Source organism: Hemitrygon akajei, chromosome 11, assembly GCF_048418815.1.
Source record: "Hemitrygon akajei chromosome 11, sHemAka1.3, whole genome shotgun sequence".
NCBI lineage: Eukaryota > Metazoa > Chordata > Chondrichthyes > Myliobatiformes > Dasyatidae > Hemitrygon > Hemitrygon akajei.
Genome location: NC_133134.1, coordinates 120,581,243 through 120,603,414, shown reverse-complemented (window position 1 = coordinate 120,603,414; position 22,172 = coordinate 120,581,243). Strand labels below are relative to the sequence as shown.

At 39.7% G+C, this 22,172-nt stretch overlaps 1 protein-coding gene across 1 annotated transcript in view; it reads left to right on the top strand.

The window, feature by feature from the left end:
* The window catches only part of LOC140735974 (protein-glutamine gamma-glutamyltransferase 2-like), a 40,294-nt gene extending 19,468 nt beyond the window's left edge, over nucleotides 1–20,826 (top strand). Inside the window, exons 5-13 of the mRNA XM_073061609.1 lie at nucleotides 2,850–2,978; nucleotides 4,926–5,103; nucleotides 10,033–10,159; nucleotides 11,327–11,430; nucleotides 11,904–12,146; nucleotides 13,705–13,977; nucleotides 14,391–14,551; nucleotides 17,233–17,366; nucleotides 19,616–20,826. Coding sequence (XP_072917710.1) covers nucleotides 2,850–2,978; nucleotides 4,926–5,103; nucleotides 10,033–10,159; nucleotides 11,327–11,430; nucleotides 11,904–12,146; nucleotides 13,705–13,977; nucleotides 14,391–14,551; nucleotides 17,233–17,366; nucleotides 19,616–19,766 — 1,500 coding nt within the window. The 3' untranslated portion in view covers nucleotides 19,767–20,826. The remainder of the gene's footprint in view (nucleotides 1–2,849; nucleotides 2,979–4,925; nucleotides 5,104–10,032; nucleotides 10,160–11,326; nucleotides 11,431–11,903; nucleotides 12,147–13,704; nucleotides 13,978–14,390; nucleotides 14,552–17,232; nucleotides 17,367–19,615) is intronic.
* Nucleotides 20,827–22,172: the final 1,346 nt, after the last annotated feature.

Genomic DNA, 22,172 nt, shown 5'->3' with positions numbered 1-22,172 from the left:
ATTGACTTCTCTAACTTCCATTAATGCCCCTCCTCACCTTCTTACCCCATCCCTGACATATTTAGTTGTTTGCCTGTTCTGCACCTCCCTCTGGTGCTTCCCCCTCCCCCCTTCTTTCTCGCGAGGCCTTCCATCCCATGATCCTTCCCCTTCTCCAGCTCGATATCACATTCGCCAGTCACCTTTCCAGCTCTTAGCTTCATCCCACCCCCTCCAGTCTTCTCCTATCATTTTGCATTTCCCCCTCCCCCCACTACTTTCAAATCTCTTACTATCTTTCTTTTCAGTTAGTCCTGACAAAGAGTCTCGGTCTGAACTGTCGACAGTGCTTCTCCTTATAGATGCTGCCTGGCCAGCTGTGTTCCACCAAAATTTTGTGTGTGTTGTTTGAATTTCCAGCAACTGCAGATTTCCTCGTGTTTGTCATCCCTTTTACAATATGGGCTTCCCAGTCTATGTGTGGAAAATTAAAATCTCCCACAATCACAGCCCTGTGCTTACTACAAATATCTGCTATCTCCTTGCAAATTTGCTCCTCCAATTCTCACTCCCCATTAGGTGTTCTAAAATACACCCCTATAAGTGTTACTACACCTTTCCCATTCCTCAATTCCACCCAAATAGTCTCCCTAGACGAGCCCTCTAATTTATCCTGCCAGAGCACAGCTGTAATATTTTCTCTGACAAGCAACACAACACCTCCCCCTCTTGTCCCTCCAATTCTATCACACTGGAAGCAACGAAATCCAGGAATATTTAGTTGCCAATCACACCCCTCCTGCAACCATGTTTCACTAATAGTTACAACATCATATTTCCAGGTATCAATCCATGCTCTAAGCTCATCCACCTTTCTTACAATGCTCCTAGCATTAAAATAAATGCATTTAAGAAATTCTCCACCTCTTCCTCTCTGCTTATCTCTAACAGTACAAAGAACTTTACAGTCTTCTTTTTCTTCCTTCTCCCATACATCTGTTCCCACACTCTGGTTCCCCTCCTCCCCATATCTAGTTTAAATCCACTGGAGCCTCTCTAGCAAACCTACCTGCAAGAATACTTGTCCCCCTCCAGTTCAGATGTAAACCGTCCCACCGGAACAGGTCCCACCTTCCCTGGAAAACTGCCCTATTATCTATAAATCTGAAGCCCTCCCTTCCACACCAGGTCTTCAGCCACGTGTTGATCTGCACTATCTTACTATTTCTAAACCCACCTGCACGTGGCACTGATAGCAATCCTGAGATTGCTATCTTGGAGGTCCTGTCCTTTAACTTGGCACCTAGCTCCATAAACTCACCTTTCAAGATCTCCTCCCTCTTCCTACCCATGTCATTGGTCCCTACATGGACCACGACATCCGGCTGCTCACCCTCCCTCTTGAGAATACTGAGAACTCGATCCGAGATATCGCGGACCCTGATACCAGGGAGGCAATAGACCATCCGGAATTCTCGATCTCTTCCACAGAACCTCCTATCTGTCCCCCTAACTACCGAATCCCCTATCACTACTGCTCTCCTCTTTTCCCTCCTTCCCTTCTGAGCTGATGAAGACAATAATGAAGACAAATGGATTTGTAGACTTATTTTATTAATTGCAAAATCTGCAGTTATTTAAGATGCCTGTATGTACCTGTTGCATAATACATGATGGGCCTTGGATGACACAAGACTATCCATTTACCATTTCCAAACGCTTCAGCTATTCCTGCATGACCCATATAGTCCACATGCTTCTCATGCAGGAGCAGGTTCTCAGTGCACACATGAGGTCAGATAAGCTTTTACATTTCTCTTGTTCTCCCTCCAGTTTCTCCAGGTCATAGACTTCCCACCATCATACTTACCTTCGCACATATGTATATGGTATGCAAATTTGTCCCCAATATAATTTTCAATTTATCCAGCAACTGCAACTGAGCTTAGGATGACTGCCAAGTCATTGACAACTTGGCTGATGTTATTTTTCACCGCGGTTTTCCCCATCTAAGTCCTGATAACCTTGCTGGTTGCTTCCAAAAGGTTGAATCACAAGTAGTTCAATTTGCAGTGAAAGCTTGTCAAGTGAGCATCTATTTTGGATTACACCAATGATACGATAACAAGGGTTACTAAAGCAAACATGTACATTGATATGAATATCAGCAAGAGAAAATGAACCCGGAGAGGACCATATGGGCAAAATGAATAACCTAAAAAACAATTCAAAGTGGAGCACAGCTATTGTCAAAGATAGAAACGATCATTCACTTGAGCAGGGGAGCAGTCTTGAAACTTCTGCATACTCTGTTTCTTCTTTGATAAATGTAATTTGGAGAGAGCTTCAGAAATCGAGGATGCTCAATTTGTAAAGATTTATGCTTTGGGCTTTTAGACAATTGTTGAGATAAGAGTGATTGCTATGTTAGGAGATACCAGTAAAATGGGCCAGAAGCCCTGCTACACCTAATGGATGAGGTAAATGGTTGTAATCCAGGGGCCACCATCTTTGCAGTTGTTTCAGACTTCAGTGGCAGAAAAGGGCAGGTAGGCATTGTGGCAAGATGACTCCCAAGAGATGCCCATTTTTGAAGTCTGGAGTAGGACTGATAATTATCTGTTTTTGGTGGGGGGAAGGTGAGGGTGGTAGTGGGGAGAAGAGGACAGAAACACAAGTCAAGGAAATGGCCATATTAGTTTTACACTGGAAGAACATCACTGCATTATTTCAGAAACTAAATAGCAATCTGTCCTGAAGATTAACCTTCATTCTTATTATTGCACTTTTAATAATTGTACAAAAATCATTATCACTAAGCATTTCTCAAACAGTGTTCTCAGAAATATTAAAATGCTTTTGCATTTCAGTTTGAAGAAGACATTGTGGATATCTGCCTTAAGATATTGGAAAAAAGCAACAAATGCGTGTCTAATCCAGCAAAGGATTATATACGCAGAAATGATCCTGTTTATATCAGTAGAGTTGTGACAGCTATGGTGAGTCTTGAACAAGTATTAGTAAGAATAAAGGTGCGGATAACTTGTGATAGTTCCAACTATGGTCTGTTTTCGTTCTGTCGCATGTTCACCTCTGTAATCTGAATAGGGTCCATGAAGTTGATGCCGCTTTCCCTCATTTCTATAGACTCTGTGCCCATCTCCTGAGCAAAAGCAGATGCAAAATTATTTTAAGATCTCCCCCATCTCTTCTGGCTCCACATATGGATTACCATTCTGATCTTCCAGAGGACCAATTTTGTCTCTTGCAATCCTTTTGCTCTTAGCATATCTGTAGAATCCCTTAAGATTTTCCTTCACCTTGTCTGCTAGGGAAACCTCATGTCTTCTTTTAACCTTCCTGATTTCTTCCTTAAGTGTTCTCTTCCATTTCTTACACTCCAGAAGCATCTCATTTCTTCCTATATGCCTATACCTGCTAGGCACCTCCTTAACCAGGACCTCGTTATCTCCTGAAAACTAAGGTTCCCTACACTTTTTATCTTTATCTTTTATTCTGACAGACACGTACAAGTTTGTGCTTTCAAAATTTCACTTTTGAAGGCCTCATACTTACCAAGTACATCTTTGCCAGCAAACAGCCTGCTGAAATCCACACTTGACAGATCCTTTCTGATACCATCAAAATTAGTCTTTCTCCAACTTAGAATCACTACCCGTGCATATTTACTTTGAACCTAGTGGCATTGTGATCACTAGATGTGAAGTGTTTCCCTACGTTCAGTAATAGCAGATCAAGTTTCACACCCTCTCTTATTGGGACTTCTACATACTGACAAAGGAAATTTATTAAATGCATTTGACAAACTCTATCTCAACTAGTCCTTTTACTGTATGGGAGTCCCAGTCAATCTGTGGAAAGTTAAAATCACCTACTATTACAACCTTGTGTTTCTTGCAACAGTCTACACAACCTCTCTACAAATTTGCTCCTCTAAATCCTTCAGACTCTTGATTGGTTTGTAATATAGCCCCATTAACCTAGCCACGCTTTTCTTATTTCTCAGTTCCTCCCATAATGCCTCACTAGAAGAGTTCTCCAGTCTATCCTGACTGAGCGCTGCCCTGAGTAGTAACACCACGCCACCTCCTTTAATCCCACCTATTCTCTTACGTTTAAAATAATGGAAACAGGAATATTCAGTTGCCAGTCCTGCCCTTCCTGCAACCAAGTCTCAGTAATGACTACAATATCATAATTCCAGGTTTTGATCCATGCCCTGAGCCCATCCACCTTTTGTACAATACTTCTTATATTGAAATATATACTGTACAGCTCAGGACATTCGTCGTATCATGCTCAACCTTTTGATTTCTGTCTTTGTCTGAGATCTTACTAGCATCTGTCTCCACAACCTCTTCACTAACTGTTCTGGCACTCTGGTTCCCATCCCCTTGCAACTCAAGTTTAAATCCCACTGTGCATCCCTAGCTAGGATAGTGCTGCTTAGTGGGGATATTCCTGCTAGGATATTAGTTCCCTTCCAGTTCAAGTGCAATCCGTCCCTTCTGTACAGGTCCCATCTTCTCCATTCTTTCTTTTTGTATTTGCACAATATTTTGTATGTTTTTTCTACAAATTGGTTATTTGTCCAACCTGTTGGGTGCAGTCTTTCATTGATTCTATTGTGTCTCTTATATTTACTGCGACTGTACAGAAGAAAATTAATTTCAGGTTTGTATGTGTATGGTGACATATGTGTACCTTGAAAATAAATTTACTTTGAACTTTGATCTTTGAGTTACAAAGGAAGAAAACAGTAAAATTTATAGAGGATGATATGCTTTACATGTTTGAAGGGATTTGGGAAGTCTGACATGTTCAATGTAAGAAGTGTTCACTGAAAAAGTGGAATGCAATAACTTATGAATACCCCCTGCAGGTGGAGCTTTCATATGACAGATACATCATTCATCCTTTTTCAGATAAATTCTGCTGATGACAAAGGGGTGCTTACTGGCAAATGGAGTGATCCATACACTGGAGGGGAGTACCCTTGGGCATGGAATGGAAGTGTTGCAATCCTCCGTCAGTGGTATAAAGGAGGCCTTGGGGCAGTTCGCTACGGACAGTGTTGGGTGTTTGCAGCAGTGGCTTGCACAGGTGAGGATTTTATTCTGAAATTGAATTTATTTCTAAACTTCCTTTCAGAAGGTGAGAGTGACTAGTGATAGCAACACAAGTAATTACACAAGCTTCATTAAATGCAAATATAAAGAAAGAAAGGCAAGTGGGGACAAACAGGGGCCTCTTGAAAAGAGAGACAATTATTAATAATGTGAACAAGCAATTGGAAGAGCAGCACAGTGACACATGGTAGAACTGCTACCTCGCAGCTCCAGTAAAATGGGTGCTGGCCATGCCAGGGTTTACACGCACTCTCTCTGACTGTATGGGGTTCCTCCATATGCTCAATTTTCCTCTCCCATTACAAAGGCAACTGGAGAAGTTTCTTGGAGGCAGGATTTCTCAAAACTTAGAGAAACAAGGATAGTTAGTACGGCTTTGTGAGTGGTAGCCTGATTGAATTTTTAGAGGATGTAACAAGCACATTGATGAAGATAGAGCAGTGGATGTGGTGTGTATGGATTTTAGTAAGGTGTTTGATAAGCTTCCCGTTAGTCGGCTCAGTCAGAAAATCAAGAGGCATGGGATCCAATCGTGGCTGCGTGGATTCAGAGCACAGCTGCTCATAGAAGATAGAGGGTGGTAGTACGCACTGCCTGGAGGTCAGTGGCCAGTGGCGTTCTACAAGAATTTGTTCTGGGACCCTTGCTTTAATGGCGAACCCATGGAAAGCATCCAGCCTAGACAGTGTACCTTGTCAAGTACTGAAGACCTTTGCTAATCAACTGGCTGGAGTGTTTACTGACGTCTTCAAACTCTTGCTTCTGCAGTCTGAGGTTCCCACCTGCTTCGTGCAGGCTTCAATCATACTGGTGCCCAAGAAGAACACGGTAACCTACCTCAATGACTACCTTCCAAATGTACTTACATCTGTGTGATAAAGTACTTTGAGAGGCTGGTTATGAAATATATAAACTCCTGCTGGAAGTTCTGAAAAAATCTGAAGTTGGTAATGCAATAAATAAGATGAAGAAAGGCAAGGCAGCAGATCCTGATGAATTAGTAATAGAACAAATTATTGCCCTTGAAGATTATGGAATTGAAAAACTTACTGATCTAATCAATGACATTTATGAGACTGGAATAATACCAGAAGAAATGAAAAAATCATTATTTATCACTCTTCCTAAGAAACCTGGAGCAATAGAATGTGAATTACATAGGATCACAAGTTTAATGAGTCATATCACTGAGATACTTCTAAGAATTTTGATGACAAGAGCTAAAAGTAAGATACAAGCTGAAATAGGTAAAGAACAATGTGGTTTTGTGAAAGACAAAGGTACAAGAAATGTGATATTGATGTTAAGGATACTATCAGAAGGAGCTATTCAAGTGCAAAAAGATTTGTCTGCTTGTTTTATCAACTACACAAAAGCATTTGATAAAGTGAAACACAATACATTATTTGAAATATTACAGGAAACTCTAGATCTAGATTTGAAAGACCTCCGCCTAATCAAAAATCTGTACTGGGAACAAACTGCCTCTGTAAGAATAGATGGAGAAGTGAGTCAGTTTACGAAAATCAAGAGAGGTGTTAGGCAAGGGTGTGTTTTCTCCCCTGATTTGTTTAATGTGTACAGTGAAACAATATTACAAAAAATAAGAGAAATCTTGGGTATTAAAGTTGGCAGTGAAAACATGAATAATTTTAGATGTGTGGGTGACACTGTGTTAATTGCAAGTATGGAGGAAGAACTACAAAACCCAATTGATATAGTTGTTGAAGAAAGTGCAAAAATGGGTCTATCTATCAATTGCAAAAAGACAGAATGTATGGTGATATCCGAAAAGAAAGAGAATCCTATCTGCAGGCTGAGAATAAACAGGGAAGACATAACACAAGTACAGGGCTTTTGCTACTTTGGAAGCTGGGTGACATCAGATGGCAGGTGCGACATGGACATCAAAAGAAGAATAGGGACAGCAAAAGACACCTTTATGAGAATGAAGAGTATACTGACCAACAATAAACTAGGCATGACAACCTGCCTCAGAGTACTGAAATGTTACGTTTATCCAATTACGTTATATGGCTCAGAATGTTGGACAATATCTAGTAACATGAGGAAACGAACTGATGCAGCAGAGATGTGGTTTTTGAGGAGGATGCAAAAAATCTCATGGATGAAATGAATATCTAATGAGGATGTCATGAACAGAGCAAGCACAAAAGAGAAATAATGTATGAGATCATGAAAAAGCAACGTAACTTCATTGGACATGTGATTAGGAAAGAGGAGTTAGAATGCACAGTATCTATGGGAAAGATCGAAGGGAAGAAAGCAAGAGGAAGGCAAAGACAAATGGTGATGGAGAGAGCAGCCGGAGAACTGGAAATGAATACCAATGAATTGATCCACTTGACCTGAAATAGGAGTGTGTGGGCCATGGCAGTCAAAGCTCAAACTGGGCATGGAACCTGATGATGATGATGATGAAACTCCTGCCTGAGGATCTTCTCAAATGTTAACTCTGCTATAACAAGTTATCAGCAAATGCCACTTCACTGGCTCTTCACTCAGCTCTGGAACATGTAGAGCAAGAAGTTGCATGCATTGGAATGCTCTTCAAGTTCAAATTTAATTACCAATCAACCATATACATGAATACAGCCAAATGAAGCAGCGTTCCTCTAGAGCTAAGGTGCAAAACATAGAACCATAGCACACAGCACAAAACACATATATAATTAGGATAGCAGAAGAAACACAGTTACAAAAAAATGATACAATAGCTGAAGATTCTGAGTGTTGAGGTCTGTAGATTGATAGTGCGTGGACATTGTCCTGGAGCCACTTTTCTGCCAGAACAACCTGAAGTAGTTCCCCTCATCTTGCAGTGCAGCTGCAGTTGAACGCAATCCAGCTTCTCTTCCACCGAGTGACCACAACAGAAACGTCCAAGACAATCATTGGATTGTCCATTAGATTATGCACTGTGTCCATGTGCCACTAATGCCTTCATCCCTTGGTGGCTGAACAGGTTGCAATATGGTGCACAACAAGTCCAGCTCCATCGCAAGTGGGCTAGACCCACAGTATCTCATGTTCATACTATCCAGCAGTGTCTTGTGATAAAAAAAAGACATAAAGGACAAACAATCATACCTTTGGTTAGACCCAGGGAGGCTACTGCATCCATACAGCATTTTGTGTGTGTTGCTTGAATTTCCAGCATCTGCAGATTTTCTTGAGTTTCCAGTGATAATAAACTTGATTCTGATTCTGATTCTGGACTGTTGTCTGACCCAGGAGTCTCTGGTTATCTATGGCAAGTGAACACAACTTTTAGGTGCTGTAGAACTGCTGCTGAGGATGTAGAGGACAGCTTGGACACTTCAACATTCCATGAGTAGTAATCATGTGAGAAGATATTTGTCTCTTTTCGGTCCAAAAATCTCTATGCCTGCAATTTGCTACAAAACGGTTGGGAATTCTATGAGGCAGAAAGTCTCAGCACGATTTTTGTGCCATTTTCTGCATGCTTCACATCACTTTACATAATCTCCCATGGTGAGAAATTTTGGGACAACATCATGTGAGAAAATGAAGAGCATGCATGATCTCAGACACAGAGCAAATCCTTTGTCAACACTCAGGAGTAGCGAAGCTGTTTGGGTTTCAGAACAATTCACTAAAGGAGCAATAGTCCACCTGGTTTGTCTTGCTCATAGGCAACCATTTTCAATGCCTTGATGCGCTTGGTGGATTTGACTGCTGATTTTTGGTGTGCAGAGAATTAGAATTTATTTAGATCTTACGTTCATCCCACAATGTGAGGGGGTAAAAATCTTTGCTTTGTGACTCCGTTGCAATGTCCAGCCAAGTGAATTTGTAAGTCTAATAGTCTTTCTAATAGATGGTCCTGGCTTTAATGCTGTGGTACCATTTGCCAGGCAGAAGCAGCTGAAACAGTTTATGGTTGGGCTGACTGGTGTCCCTAATGATCTCACAGGCCTTCTTTTTGCACTTGCTGCTATAAATGTCCTCAATGGAGGGAAGTTCACATCCACAGATGGGCTGGGTGTTGGTACCACTGTTTGCAGTGCCCAGTGATCAAGGTTGGAGCAGTTCCCGTATCAGGCAGTGATACAGCCAGTCTGGATGCTATCAATGGTGCCTTGTTGAAGGTCTTAAGGATCTGGGAGTTCATGCCAAACTTCTTCAGTCACTTGAGGCGGGAGAGACACTGTTGTGCTTTTTATGCCACAAAGCAGGTGTATGCAGTCCAGGTGAGATCATCGGTATGTGTATATCGAGGAACTTGAAACTACTCACCCTCTCAACTGCAGACTCATTGATGTTGATCGAGCCAAGCCTGTCTCTGTTCCTCCTGTAATCCACAATCAGCTTTTTTGTTTTTTGGACATTGATGGAGAGTACCACTGTGTCAGGGTGTCACTCTCTCCTCTGTAGGCTGTCTCATCACCACTAGAAATAAGGCTGATCAAAGTCATGTCATATGTGAATTTGATTAGCAGATTGGAGCTGTGTGTGGCAGCACAGTCATGGATGTAGAGAAGGGAGCCCAAACCTTCAATAACCATCCTTCACAACTGGTGGCTCCATCTTACCACTTAACAGACAAAGTTTTGTCTGTTAAATAAACACACATGCACGCGCACACACACTACTTTAATATCTACCAGTTCGGCTCTTCGTGTTTGTGATGCCTCGTGTTCCCATATATAGGCACTCAAATACACACAAGAAATGAATTTAAGTCAGCGTTGCCTACCCATTGTTTCAGATTTTATCTTCAATGCATATTTGAATCTGAAGACCAGTGCCTGAAGTCAATTAATTGCTACATGGGCTAACCCCAATAACCCTCTAACAGGGTATAGTGGATGATTCTTCAGCAGTTTTATTCAATTCTATTTCTTTTACATTCCTGCAGTTTTGAGATGCCTGGGAATTCCTTCTCGTGTTGTCACAAACTTTAACTCTGCTCATGACACAAACGGCAACTTAACAATCGAGGAAGAAATAGATGAATTTGGGAAACCGCGTGGTGAACTAACATGGTGAGTCACAATGGTATTAATTAAAATTTAATCCAGGAATAATTTCAATTGTTATTACTTTAAATTGAAACTAATAATCAAAACTATTGGATTAGACAGTGTATATGATTTCATTCTAAAATGAAAATGTTAGTTTAAGCTCTTGGATATTTATCCTTCAGAAATTATGCTCCAATGTTTGAGCCCAACTTCCATCAAGCACATTTAATCCATTATTTTCTGTAGAAATGTGCATCTGCTTTGTCTGAGGTGAACATTTATACTTATGTACCTATACTGTGACTTGGGAGAAGGTATGTTTGCCAGCAAGGCAATGACCCCAAGCATAAAGCAAAAGCCACACCAGAATGGCTTATAAACAGAGTTAATGTCCTGGAGTGGCCAAGTCTGAGTCCAGACCTCAATTTGTGGCTGGACTTGAAAAGGGCTGTTCACTCATGTTTCCCGTGCCATCTGACAGAGCTTGAGCCATTTTGTAAAGAAGAACGGGGATGTGTCCAGATCTGCAAAGCTGATGGGGATCTATCCACACAGACTCAAGGTTGTCATTGCTGCCAAAGGTGCATCTACTGAATACTGACTTGAAGGGGGTGAATACTTAAGCAATCAATTTATTTTGTGTTTTATATTTGTAATTAATTTAGATCACTTTGTAGAGATCTTTGACACAAAAGAGTATTTTTCTGTTGATCAGTATCAAAAGAACCAAATTAAATCCACTGTGGTTCAATTTTGTAAAACAATAAAACATGAGAACGTCTGGGGGGGGGGGGCGGTGTTGGTGGTGAATGTTTTTATAGGCACTGTATATACTCTGATAACAAATTTACTTTGAACTTTGAGAGGACATTGCCAGATACCTAATCTTCCCCACAAATAGTTCTGAAATATTCATGTTACATGCTTTGCTCTTAGAACAGTTCATCATTCAAAGTCCTGCTGAATACATTTTCAACTGAGAGATAAAAATATATCAGACCTATCACAAATACATTACAGGGAGTAGGTATAAATGCTTTAGGATAAAGACTGGGATTCACTTTGTAAAAGGAAATGTTCATTTTCTTTTTAATGAAATGAAAGAGACTGAATTTGTGACTAGTGTTACTAGGAAATGAACCAAACACCTATAGTATCTGTGTTGCGATACTTCTTCCTATGATGCAGGAACTTCCACGTCTGGGTGGAGAGTTGGATGGCACGAAATGACCTAAAGGCAGGTTATGATGGATGGCAGGCTCTGGACCCAACTCCACAGGAGAAGAGTGAAGGTATGACTAAAATAAAATATTGGGTCATTGCCCGGACTATAAATATAAAAGCCAACAGCAGAGAAAGTTCGTAAAATAATTCAACTGCAAGATCTTGCATCAAGATTATAGTTCTCATGCATTTCATCTCTTTTCATAATCCTGACTTAGTTACTCTGATATGATCAGTAACAGGTTAATTGGTTTTGGGCTTCTCGGAGAAATTTGACTTTTATTTGTTAAGTTGGCACAATAAGTACCAAAATCTAATGTTTTCATGTCATTTTTGCTGCTTCCAGATATGAGGGTGCACAATTATTTCAATGCTCTTGCCTAGCAAAGCATGAAAGTGGAGGCTTGCAGATTCATAGCAGTATGTCATTTCTAAACACCTCTAGCCAGTCTGGGCTTCTGGAAGGGACTTGTTAAATTGAAGATAATTCTTACGTTGATTAATTATTTTTTCTCAATCATTTCCATGCTTTCCTGTTTAGGAATTTACTGCTGTGGACCTGCCCCAGTGAAAGCAATCCAAGAAGGGGCAGTGGAGATGAAGTATGATGTCCCTTTCGTTTTTGCGGAGGTCAATGCAGATGTGGTAACATGGTTAAGATTCAGGAATGGCAAAAAAACAAAGCTATCTGTTGACACTCGTCGTGTAGGCAAATGTATTAGCACCAAGAGCTGCAACAGTAATTATCGTGAAGACATCACTCACAATTACAAGCATCGTGAGGGTAAGCAAAGGAAATACCTGTGAGAAAATATACCTGTTAGAAATTTTTATTACTCCAGTATATCATAATATAACATAAAAAATCACATTTTATAGCAAATACAAAAAAATAGCTGCATGAAATCCTGAGCTGTTCCCAAAGCTCCCTGTAGTTTCATGCAGTCATATAGAACAGTTGCCATATCAAGCTGTTATGCATCCAGATAGGATGCTTTCTATGGTGCTTCAATAAAAATTGTTAGGAGTTGATGAGGCATTCCAGATTTCTTTAGATAGATAGATAGATAGATAGATAGATAGATAGATAGATAGATAGATAGATAGATAGATAGATAGATAGATAGATAGATACTTTATTCATCCCCATGGGGAAATTCAACTTTTTTTCCAATGTCCCATACACTTGTTGTAGCAAAACTAATTACATACAATACTTAACTCAGTAAAAAAAAATATGATATGCATCTAAATCACCGTCTCAAAAAGCATTAATAATAGCTTTTAAAAAGTTCTTAAGTCCTGGCGGTAGAATTGTAAAGCCTAATGGCATTGGGGAGTATTGACCTCTTCATCCTGACTGAGGAGCATTGCATCGATAGTAACCTGTCACTGAAACTGCTTCTCTGTCTCTGGATGGTGCTATGTAGAGGATGTTCAGAGTTATCCATAATTGACCGTAGCCTACTCAGCGCCCTTCGCTCAGCTACCGATGTTAAACTCTCCAGTACTTTGCCCACGACAGAGCCCGCCTTCCTTACCAGCTTATTAAGACGTGAGGCGTCCCTCTTCTTAGCCTCCTGAGGAAGTAGAAGTGCTGGTGAACTTTCTTGACCATGATGTCTACATGGATGCACTAAGGCAGGCTATTGGTAATGTTCATTTCTAGGAACTTGAAGCTCTCAATCCTCTCAACCCGAATTCCATTGATGTAAACTGGAGCAGAGCACCAACCCCCTCCCCTTCCTAATGTCAGTGACCAGACTTTTTCTATTACAGTACTGACATTGAGGGGGATAGTTTATACTACAAGGCTCTCGACCTTCTTCCTGTACTCCAACATGATATTGTTTGTAATACAGCCCACTACAGTGGTATCATCTGCAAATTTATAAATGGAGTTAGAGCAGATTCTGCCCACGGAGCCATGAGTATGCAGGCTTGTGGAGCACCGGTATTTAGAATAATCGAGCCAGAGGTGTCACTGCCTAGAGTTACTGATTGTAATGTCAGTCAGGAAGTCAAAGATCCAATTGCAGAGGGAGGCATTTATAACTAGGGTCCAGAGATTGGCTATGACTCACTTAAAATGTTGAGCTGTAGTCAATAAGCAATAGTCTGTCATAGGTGTCTTTACCATCCAGGTGCTTGAGAGATGTGTTGGGCCAGGAGACAGGGAGATGACATCTTCTGTAAACAGTGTTCTGAGGCAGGCAAGTTGCAGTAGGTCAAGGTTGTAAAAAATCTGTTCATAATTTCAAACAAAGCAATCAGAAAAATGAATAAATTATCTATTGCCTGCTTTTTCTTGTTTTAATAAATGTGTTTTTCAATATATTTAGGGTCTCAAGAAGAAAGAGAAATAGTTAATGAAGCCCAATTGAGAAATAAACTGGAACCTGCACAAGAAGTGCAATTCCTTGTGCGACTGAAAGCTGATGCATCAGTAAAACATGGATCTGATATTCATGCTTTTGTGAACATCTCCAATCACAGTTTAGAAAGCAGGATTTTCAACCTTCATCTTACCGCCCAAATACTGAAATATACTGGACAAACTGTGAAAGAAGTTATGGCTCAGAGAATGAACAAAATTGTAGTCGATAAGAATGAAGGTAACGAAATTTCTAGTGATATTGCGTTGTGCCTCTGTTCTTTTGCTATTTTAGGAAATAATCTCTTTTAAGATTTAGTCGTATCTGCCCAAATACCCGAATGACATTTGAAAACATCACACTTACAACACCAGCTGCTCATTAGTGATCTTCTTTCCATCATAAAGACAACAGTGGGAATGTTCACTGATATTATAGAATGTTCTGTCCATTCAGAGCTCTCAGCACTCAAAGCAAGACCAAGTAAATATTCAGGCATAGGCTGATAAATGGCTCTCTTAATCCTATTCCATAACTTCAACTCCTTTGTGATGCATTGAGGCTTGTAAATATATATGTAGGTGTGAAACTAATATTTCATATAAACTATTACATTATTTTAATATTCCCTGTTTTATATTTTTTTCTTTCAGTCAAAACAGTGCCTCTAGACATTCCTTTTAGAGTATTTTGCAACTGTCTGGAAAATCATCAACTGATCAAGCTGATTGCTGTGGTAGCTGATGCAAGAACAAATGAAAATGCGATGGCAATGAGGGACATTATTGTGGTCAGACCTGCTGTCAGCATAAAAGTAATAATCTTCAACAAACTATGAACTACATTTTCACTGCAGACACCAAAATTATCAGTCCATCTATGGGGATACTTCATCGTATTCCCTGATCTCATTCAATAGTGTAATTGCCTTGTTTTGATAGAGAGAAAGTTTCGCAACCATAACCTTTCACAGCATAAGACCACATCTGAATTGACGTGAAGCTAAACTGGACTGCTTTCATTAATAACTTAATTTAAAAATGATTAGGCTTTTAGAAACAACCTAAACAATTTGGGTTGTTTATAGGTTTTTATAAACAATTTAGAGCTCCAAGTCATCAAATTAGTAAGAGAATATTCCCCAGTAGTGAAGAAGAGTGATTGTTCTCTTATTCTTTAGAAATCTTTAAGATAAGATTTTATCTTACTTAGAAACAGAAAATACAGTGCAGATGTATTTAATGCTGGAATACAAGAAATTTCTTCTTCTTTTCCCATTCTCTATTTGGGAACAGTACACTGGTGCAGCTGATAGAACTGCTGCCACACAACTCAAGTAGCCCAGGATCACTTCTGAATCTCAGGTGATGCCTGTGGGAAATTTCTTCAAAAGCTGACATGGGTTTCTCTCTGCTTTCCTCCCTCTTCCCAGAAACAACCAAGTTGGTAGGTTAATTAGTCGCTGTAAATTGCCCCTAATGGATAGATGTATGGTAGCATTAGGGAGAAGAGACAAATGGGAATGAAAGTTCAAGTTCAAAATAAATTTATTATCAAAGTATGTATATGTCACCATATGCTACCCTGAGATCCGTCTTCCTGCAGAACAAAGATATATTATGGAAAAGATACAAACATGTTTTATAAGGTATCAGTGAGGTCTAATCTGGAGTATTGTGTGCAGTTTTGGTCACCTACCTTACAAGAAAGATGTGAATAAGTTTGAAAGAGTACAAAGAAAATTTACAAGGTTGTTACCATTACTGGAGGATCGGAGTTATTAGGAAAGATTGAATAGGTGAGGACTTTATTCCTTGGAATGCAGAAGTTTGAGGGGAGATTTGATAGAGGTGTACAAAATTATGAGGGGTATAGATAGAGTAAATGCAAGCAGGCTTTTTCCACTGAGGTTGGTTGCAACTACAACTAGAGGTCATGGGTTAAGAGTGAAAAGTTTAATGAAAAATTAGGGGAACCTTCTTCACTCAGAGGGTCGTGAGAGTGTGGAATGAGCGGCTAGTGCAAGAACTGCATGCAAGCTCGATTTCAATGTTTGAGAGAAGTTTGGACAGGTACAGTACGTGGATGATTCGGGTGTGGAATTTCATGGGATGGTATGTTAGGAAAAGAGGAATTCTATCCCTGTTAAGTCAGCAGGAGGATGGGGTGATCTGGAAAATGGAGATGTAGGTGAGAGCAGCATCAATGGTGGAGGAAGAGAAACCCCATTCTTTGAAGAAGGAGATGTCCTCTGATGTCCTAGAAAGGGAAGCCTCACTCTGGGAACAGATGAGGCAGAGACGAAGGAATTGAATAAACTGAGTAATATTTTTGCAGGAGACAGGGTGGGAAGAGGTATCTTCAAGATAGCCATGGTAGCATTAGGTATTGGTAGACAGCTTGTCTCCAGAGACGAAGACAGAGAGATTGAGAAAGAGGAGGGAGGTGTCAGAAATGAACCAAGTGAATTTAAGGGCAGGCTGGAAGTTGGAGGCAAAGTTGATGAAATTTACAAACCCCAAAGCAGTCATCAATGGAGCAAAGGAAGAGTTGGGGAGCATGGAGAGTTGGTTAAGGTAAGTGAAGTTACCCACACTGGTTCAGGAGATAGATGGATGAAGGATAATCATTGTTCCTGACCCTGGACTTCTCTGCAATGGCAGCAATGAGAAAAGAACATGGCCTGGATGGTGACTAGTGTAAAATGCGTACTTACGGTACAGCATGAATTGTTTACATATTGCATCTACCCACCCCCCCCCCCCCCCAACCCTTCAGAGCTGACCTGCTTTGTGCTGGCACTGTCCCTCACACTGCTTTTAGCCGACACTGGGATTCATTCAGCACTGTTTCCTGTTCATCCCAAAGCACCACCTCCAGGTCCTCCCATCCATCACAGAGCTATGACTAAAATTGTGAGAATTGTCCTCCCCCTTTCCATCCAACATCAACCCTTTTGGCTTTTCCTCTTTCTTCTCCAATATTCTTAATTTCTCTTGCTTTGTCTTTTACCCTCTCACTTTCTGCTCAAACTAGAAACCATCTGCAAATAGATTGATTCAGCTTAATAAACAGACAATGCAAAAGCCTTCATTTTCATGGAAATTTCCACTTAAGCAGTGCAGTGGCTAAAATTACTTCAAACTAACTGAATGTGGCAAATAAGAGTAATTGTGAGGGAAGGAGGATTCCAAGCACATTTTTCATCTCTACTGACATTGTGAATTCTCTATCAAAACTGCTGGCATCAGCTTCAAATACATATGGATGGAAAGCAATTTAGAGCTCCAAGTCTTCAAATTAGTAAGAGAATATTCCCCAGTAGTGAAGACTAGTTCTCTTACTCTTTAGAAATCTTTAAGATAAGATTTTATCTTACTTGGAAACAGAAAATATTACATTAGGGCCATGGACATATAATATAAATTAATTTGACCTTTTTTAGCAGTTTGGAATAATGAATAATCACAGCATGTAACAAATTTGTTTCTTCAGATATCGGGGAATGCCTTTCTGAAGCGTGAGATGACTGCAGAAATCACTTTCCAGAATCCACTCTCTGAGCCACTCTTAGATTGCGTCTTCACAGTAGAAGGAATAGGTCTGATCGATGGCATGTTAAAAATCAGGTAAGGAGAAGGAGCAGCTTCTGAACACAGTATGGAACAAATAAATGATCAGCTTTTGAATGCAAAAATCTCTCAGGTATCCCTTTGAATTGTGCGCCATATTTCTGTCTTCTCTCTGTAAGCCTGCGCAAAGCAAAAATCACTTTCACCAGCATGAAATAATTCAGCTTCTTCTGACATATAGCAGACATAGAGGACAGCTGAGGATAAAGTTCAACTTCAAGTGTGGAATGAAATGGATGGCTGCATACCAGCAAAGAAAATAACAACCAACCAATGACCAATCTTTATAAATAGTCAACAGAGAAAATTTTTTAAAACACGAAATGCTGGCAGAACTCAGCAGGCCAGACAGCATCTATGGGAGGAGGTAATAACGACATTTCGGGCCGAAACCCTTCATCAGAGAAAATTTATTGCTTGGAAATACAGTGGATTCTAGTTAATCAGGCCACTGGTTAATCAGGGCAGCCACTAATTTGGGACAGCACTTAAAGGGGAAAAAAAATCAAGAAAATAGTCAGGATCCTCTTTGCTTATTTGAGACACTATGCTGCTTACTTGTGACAGGAGACTGTTGCTAAGCAGTTTCTAACTGGTGTCAGATGCATACACTTGTGTGGCCGTTAGAGTCTACATCATGCTTAGAGTGAACAATTTTTAAATATTGTCACTTGTGTGTGCTTGTATTCAAAAAACAGTGATCCTTGTCACTGATAGCTGGTGAGAAATAAGCAGCAAGACTCACTACGGTTTCAAGCAGTCAGGCTAGGAGATGCCAAAAAGGGCTGGGAGTGAAAGTGAAACGATTTTCACAACTTCAACAAGTTAGGAACTATGAAGAATTTGAAGGTGTCAACAATCATCTTGAATGTTACAATGAAAAGGAAGATTCCAATAACATTGGAAGAAGGTGCCTACGCTGATTTTCTTAATTTACAGTCAATCAAAAGAAGGCAGCAGCATACACTGTATGAATTCCTCTGTCAAGAACTATTAGGAACAAATGCACTGTTTTATAGTACTATAGTACTATCGATTGTGTTCTAATTTGTTCTGTATTTCATTTAAATACATAATTCGATACTCAGTTAAATGGTAGTTGGCTTTTTTTATACATTTTTAACTATTTCTGTGAAACTTCACCTAATTTGGATGGCTGCTTAATGGAGCCAAGCTGTCCAAAATATCTGATTTGTCCCTTTTAACCGGAATTCACTGCACATTTAAAAGTTGATCCAATTTGCTGCCTCAAAATATTCCTTTTGCCCAGTAAAGGAATAAAACTTCAAACAACAAAAATAAAAATTCCAAAAGATCATGGCTGGATTTGAGGTAAATATAAGGACTGGGTGGTGGTGGAAGATGGTTCTTCATAATGTCAGAAGAAATGCAATGTTTGGGAGATGGAAAAGGTTATACCATTGATGAATGCTATAAAGGCTTCCACAATGTTCTGAAGTATGGAAATATAAGATTTTCATCTATCAGTGTTTCAGGTTTAAATTTTGTTTATTTATTTTCAAATTCTTCCATAGATTACTCTATGTATCCTTTCTATTTCACACTGCCCTAGAATCTGTTAAGGTATCTGAACTCTTCCAGCTCTTATCCATGCATGCATGTTAAATTTAACTAATTTACCTTGACAATTTTCTTTTGGAGGATCTAAGCTCCAAATTCCTCCCAAAAGCTCTACAATTCCCAAACCCTCAGAGTCACAGAATCATACAGCATCGTAGGAACGGGCTCTTTATTCCACCAAATCCATGCCACAGATCAAACATCCACCGTCACTAAATCTCTTCACCAGAGAGGTGATTGAACCAATTGACATCTTTGGGATATGAGTGAAAACTAGAGCACCAAGTGAGAAAATGGCCAGTCCTCGGGAGAATGTGTAAATATGTTAGCTCCTCTTAGACAGCACCAGAGATCGGGATCAGACTTGGGTTACTGGAGATGTGAGGCAGCAGCCATGAATCCTTTCTTCTTTTTAAGTTACTCATTAAAATCTCTTGCTTTCTCCAAGACTTTGACTAGCTGCTCAAGTCTCTCCCTGAATATTGCAGTATCAAAGGCTCTGCTGCCAAATGGTTTTGGGTATGATAAATGAATGCTGAGGATTCTACAGATCAATACTATTTTACAGCTTTGCTATAGACTGATTTTAATTTCTTTCAAAATCCCTAAAAATGTTTTGTCAGCGTGTTTCTTTAACCAGTAATGTTGTCTTTGTACTGTACCAGGGTCCCAGAGATAAAGGCCAATGGTGAAATTAGAAGTGAATTTCCGTTCGTCCCCTATAAAGCAGGATTAAGGAAATTAATGGTGGATTTTGACTGCAACAGAATGAAGGATGTGAAAGGATTCTATAATATTCCAGTCCAATGGTGTTAAACTAAACTGATTAACTGATAGCTAATCCTATAAATTTACTGACAAAAGTTGTGTCTGTTACCTTATATAAACTGTTTCAATCACCATTAATCAGAATGTTTATGATTATGAATCTATATTTCTGTTGTATCAGTGATTGTGATTGTGCATTCTAAGGATGGGAATTGTTGATGAGAACTTAGACTACACAGTGTCCAATTTCTAGGTAAAATGCCCAACAATCAGAATGTTATTAGATTTTGTTCAAAATACATACTTTGATTTTAAGTAGGTTAACCAGTTCCCAATGTTTCTTTTGGAATTTTCTGCTACATTGGAGAGAAACAAAAACATAGCAATCTTTTTCAGGACTAGGGCAACTTGACCAGCGCCCAAGCCCAATAAAGAGCAGTTTATTCATTACCTCTGTTTTGTGCTTAATGCAGAGTGAGAGAAGTAAGTGCATTTCTGATGTCTTCACAGCAACTATTCTCCCCCTCCACCAACATAACATCCAGATGCCTGAGACAGATAATTCACAAAGCTACTGATGTAGGAACAGCATCAGGGAACACTATTTACATCTGCAGTTGGCCATTATACAGATGAGGCTTCATTTCCAGCAAACCTTAGGCCTCCATATTTAGGCATGTATGGTGGTTCTCCTGTCCAATCATTGCCATTTTTTGACATAGGACTACTCATTAGTACACTATTCAAATCTGTGTACATTTTAAATTTATCTCCATTAAATATTTCCACATTATGATTTTTACCATCTGGACATTTTTATCACTGCTTTGCTTTCATTGCACATGAAAGGTATGGTTACTGCTAAAGGATAGTGTTAAAAAAAAAGACATTGCTATTGTTGATAAGAGATCATTAATTTAAAATAACGTTTCTCTGCCCACAAATCTGATCTCACTTGCAGAGAATTCTCAATATTTTGTGATTATGTTAGGAATCTAGCATGAACCGTATTTTCCTTTCAGTTATTGATTTTCAGAGTACTGACAATTGTATAATTTGTATTCAAATAATGAAGAAAATAAAGCAGATTCTGGTGAATTAATTCTAAGCATGTTTGGACTGGGCTATAATAACTATATTCACAATATAATTGAATTAATCAATAATTTGGGCATAGAGATTTGCATTTGCAAAGAAATTGCATTTGATTGGCGGAGCAGACTCGATGGGCCAGATGACCTCCGTCCTCTCCTATATCTTATTTTCTTATGGAATACTCCTCGTACGCTCGATATTTATGTTCTGCATAACTGAAGGCTGTTTCATCAGCTCTTTGAATCACTGCCATTATCACTCCCGAGTTACTCTCACCTCCCCCCAATCACTACTCTCTTCCCCTTTGAAGGAGAGATATCTTCATTCATTCCTGGCATTTCCTGTAGTTGGCTTTATACCACCCCACAGCCCCTGGGCCATATTGTCCCACATATTCCTTGGGCACTTTGTTTTTACCAAAATGTGTGTATCTTTGGTGTGCATCTGGTGAATTTCAAATATTTCCTCGAGCTTGCACCAGAATTCTGACTTTAAGTGAGGGCAACTCTGACAAAATGCTTTGTTTTTCCCTGAGGATGAAGGGCTTATGAATGATCAGAGTCAAGGACTGGATTGGATCACCAGGGTCCTCAACCTGACATTGCCACCCTGACAGATATATCTGGGTAAAACCTCTCTCTGAAGTATCTCTACATTAATTCCCACTCTCTGCAAAATATAATGACGGCTACCTGTTAATTACATAATTAACAGCACATAATTATAACTGCAGTGTATGTACTCCGCAATCTGCCACTTTTGAGCATCTGAACTCATAAAGCCTGCTGTATTCCTTTGCATCACACTTGCCAAACGCATAGGTTAAAATGCAGCTCCTGAACGAGTATACAAGACCCCACTCTGGTGTCCCAAACCTTCGGTAACCACACTTCACAACTTGTAGTTCCATCCCACCAAAATAACACACAAAATTTTGTCACTTACATACACACACACATGCATGTGCACACACTACTTTTATATCTACCAGTTCAGCTCTCTGTATATGTGATACCTCGTGTTCCTGTCGACCACCGACCTGACCAGTAACTTTAAAAATACTCACCCACTTAGACTGCTAAGATTCCTGGCCGTGCAATGTTTGCATGAAGGTATCCCACTTCTGACACTAAATGTTGTTGCATAGATGAAGTCACTAGAGAAATGGGAAGCAGATAGATGGAAAGCAGCTTCTTTATTCTTCAAAACGAGGTACAACAGGTATCATACGGAGACGCTTTAGGTCAAAAGGTCTGCTGGCCCAAAATGGGGCTCGACATTTCATTTGCTAAACATCAAAAGACTATTTCATATTTACAATGTATCGACAATGCTTTCTTTGAAACTACACACAACCTG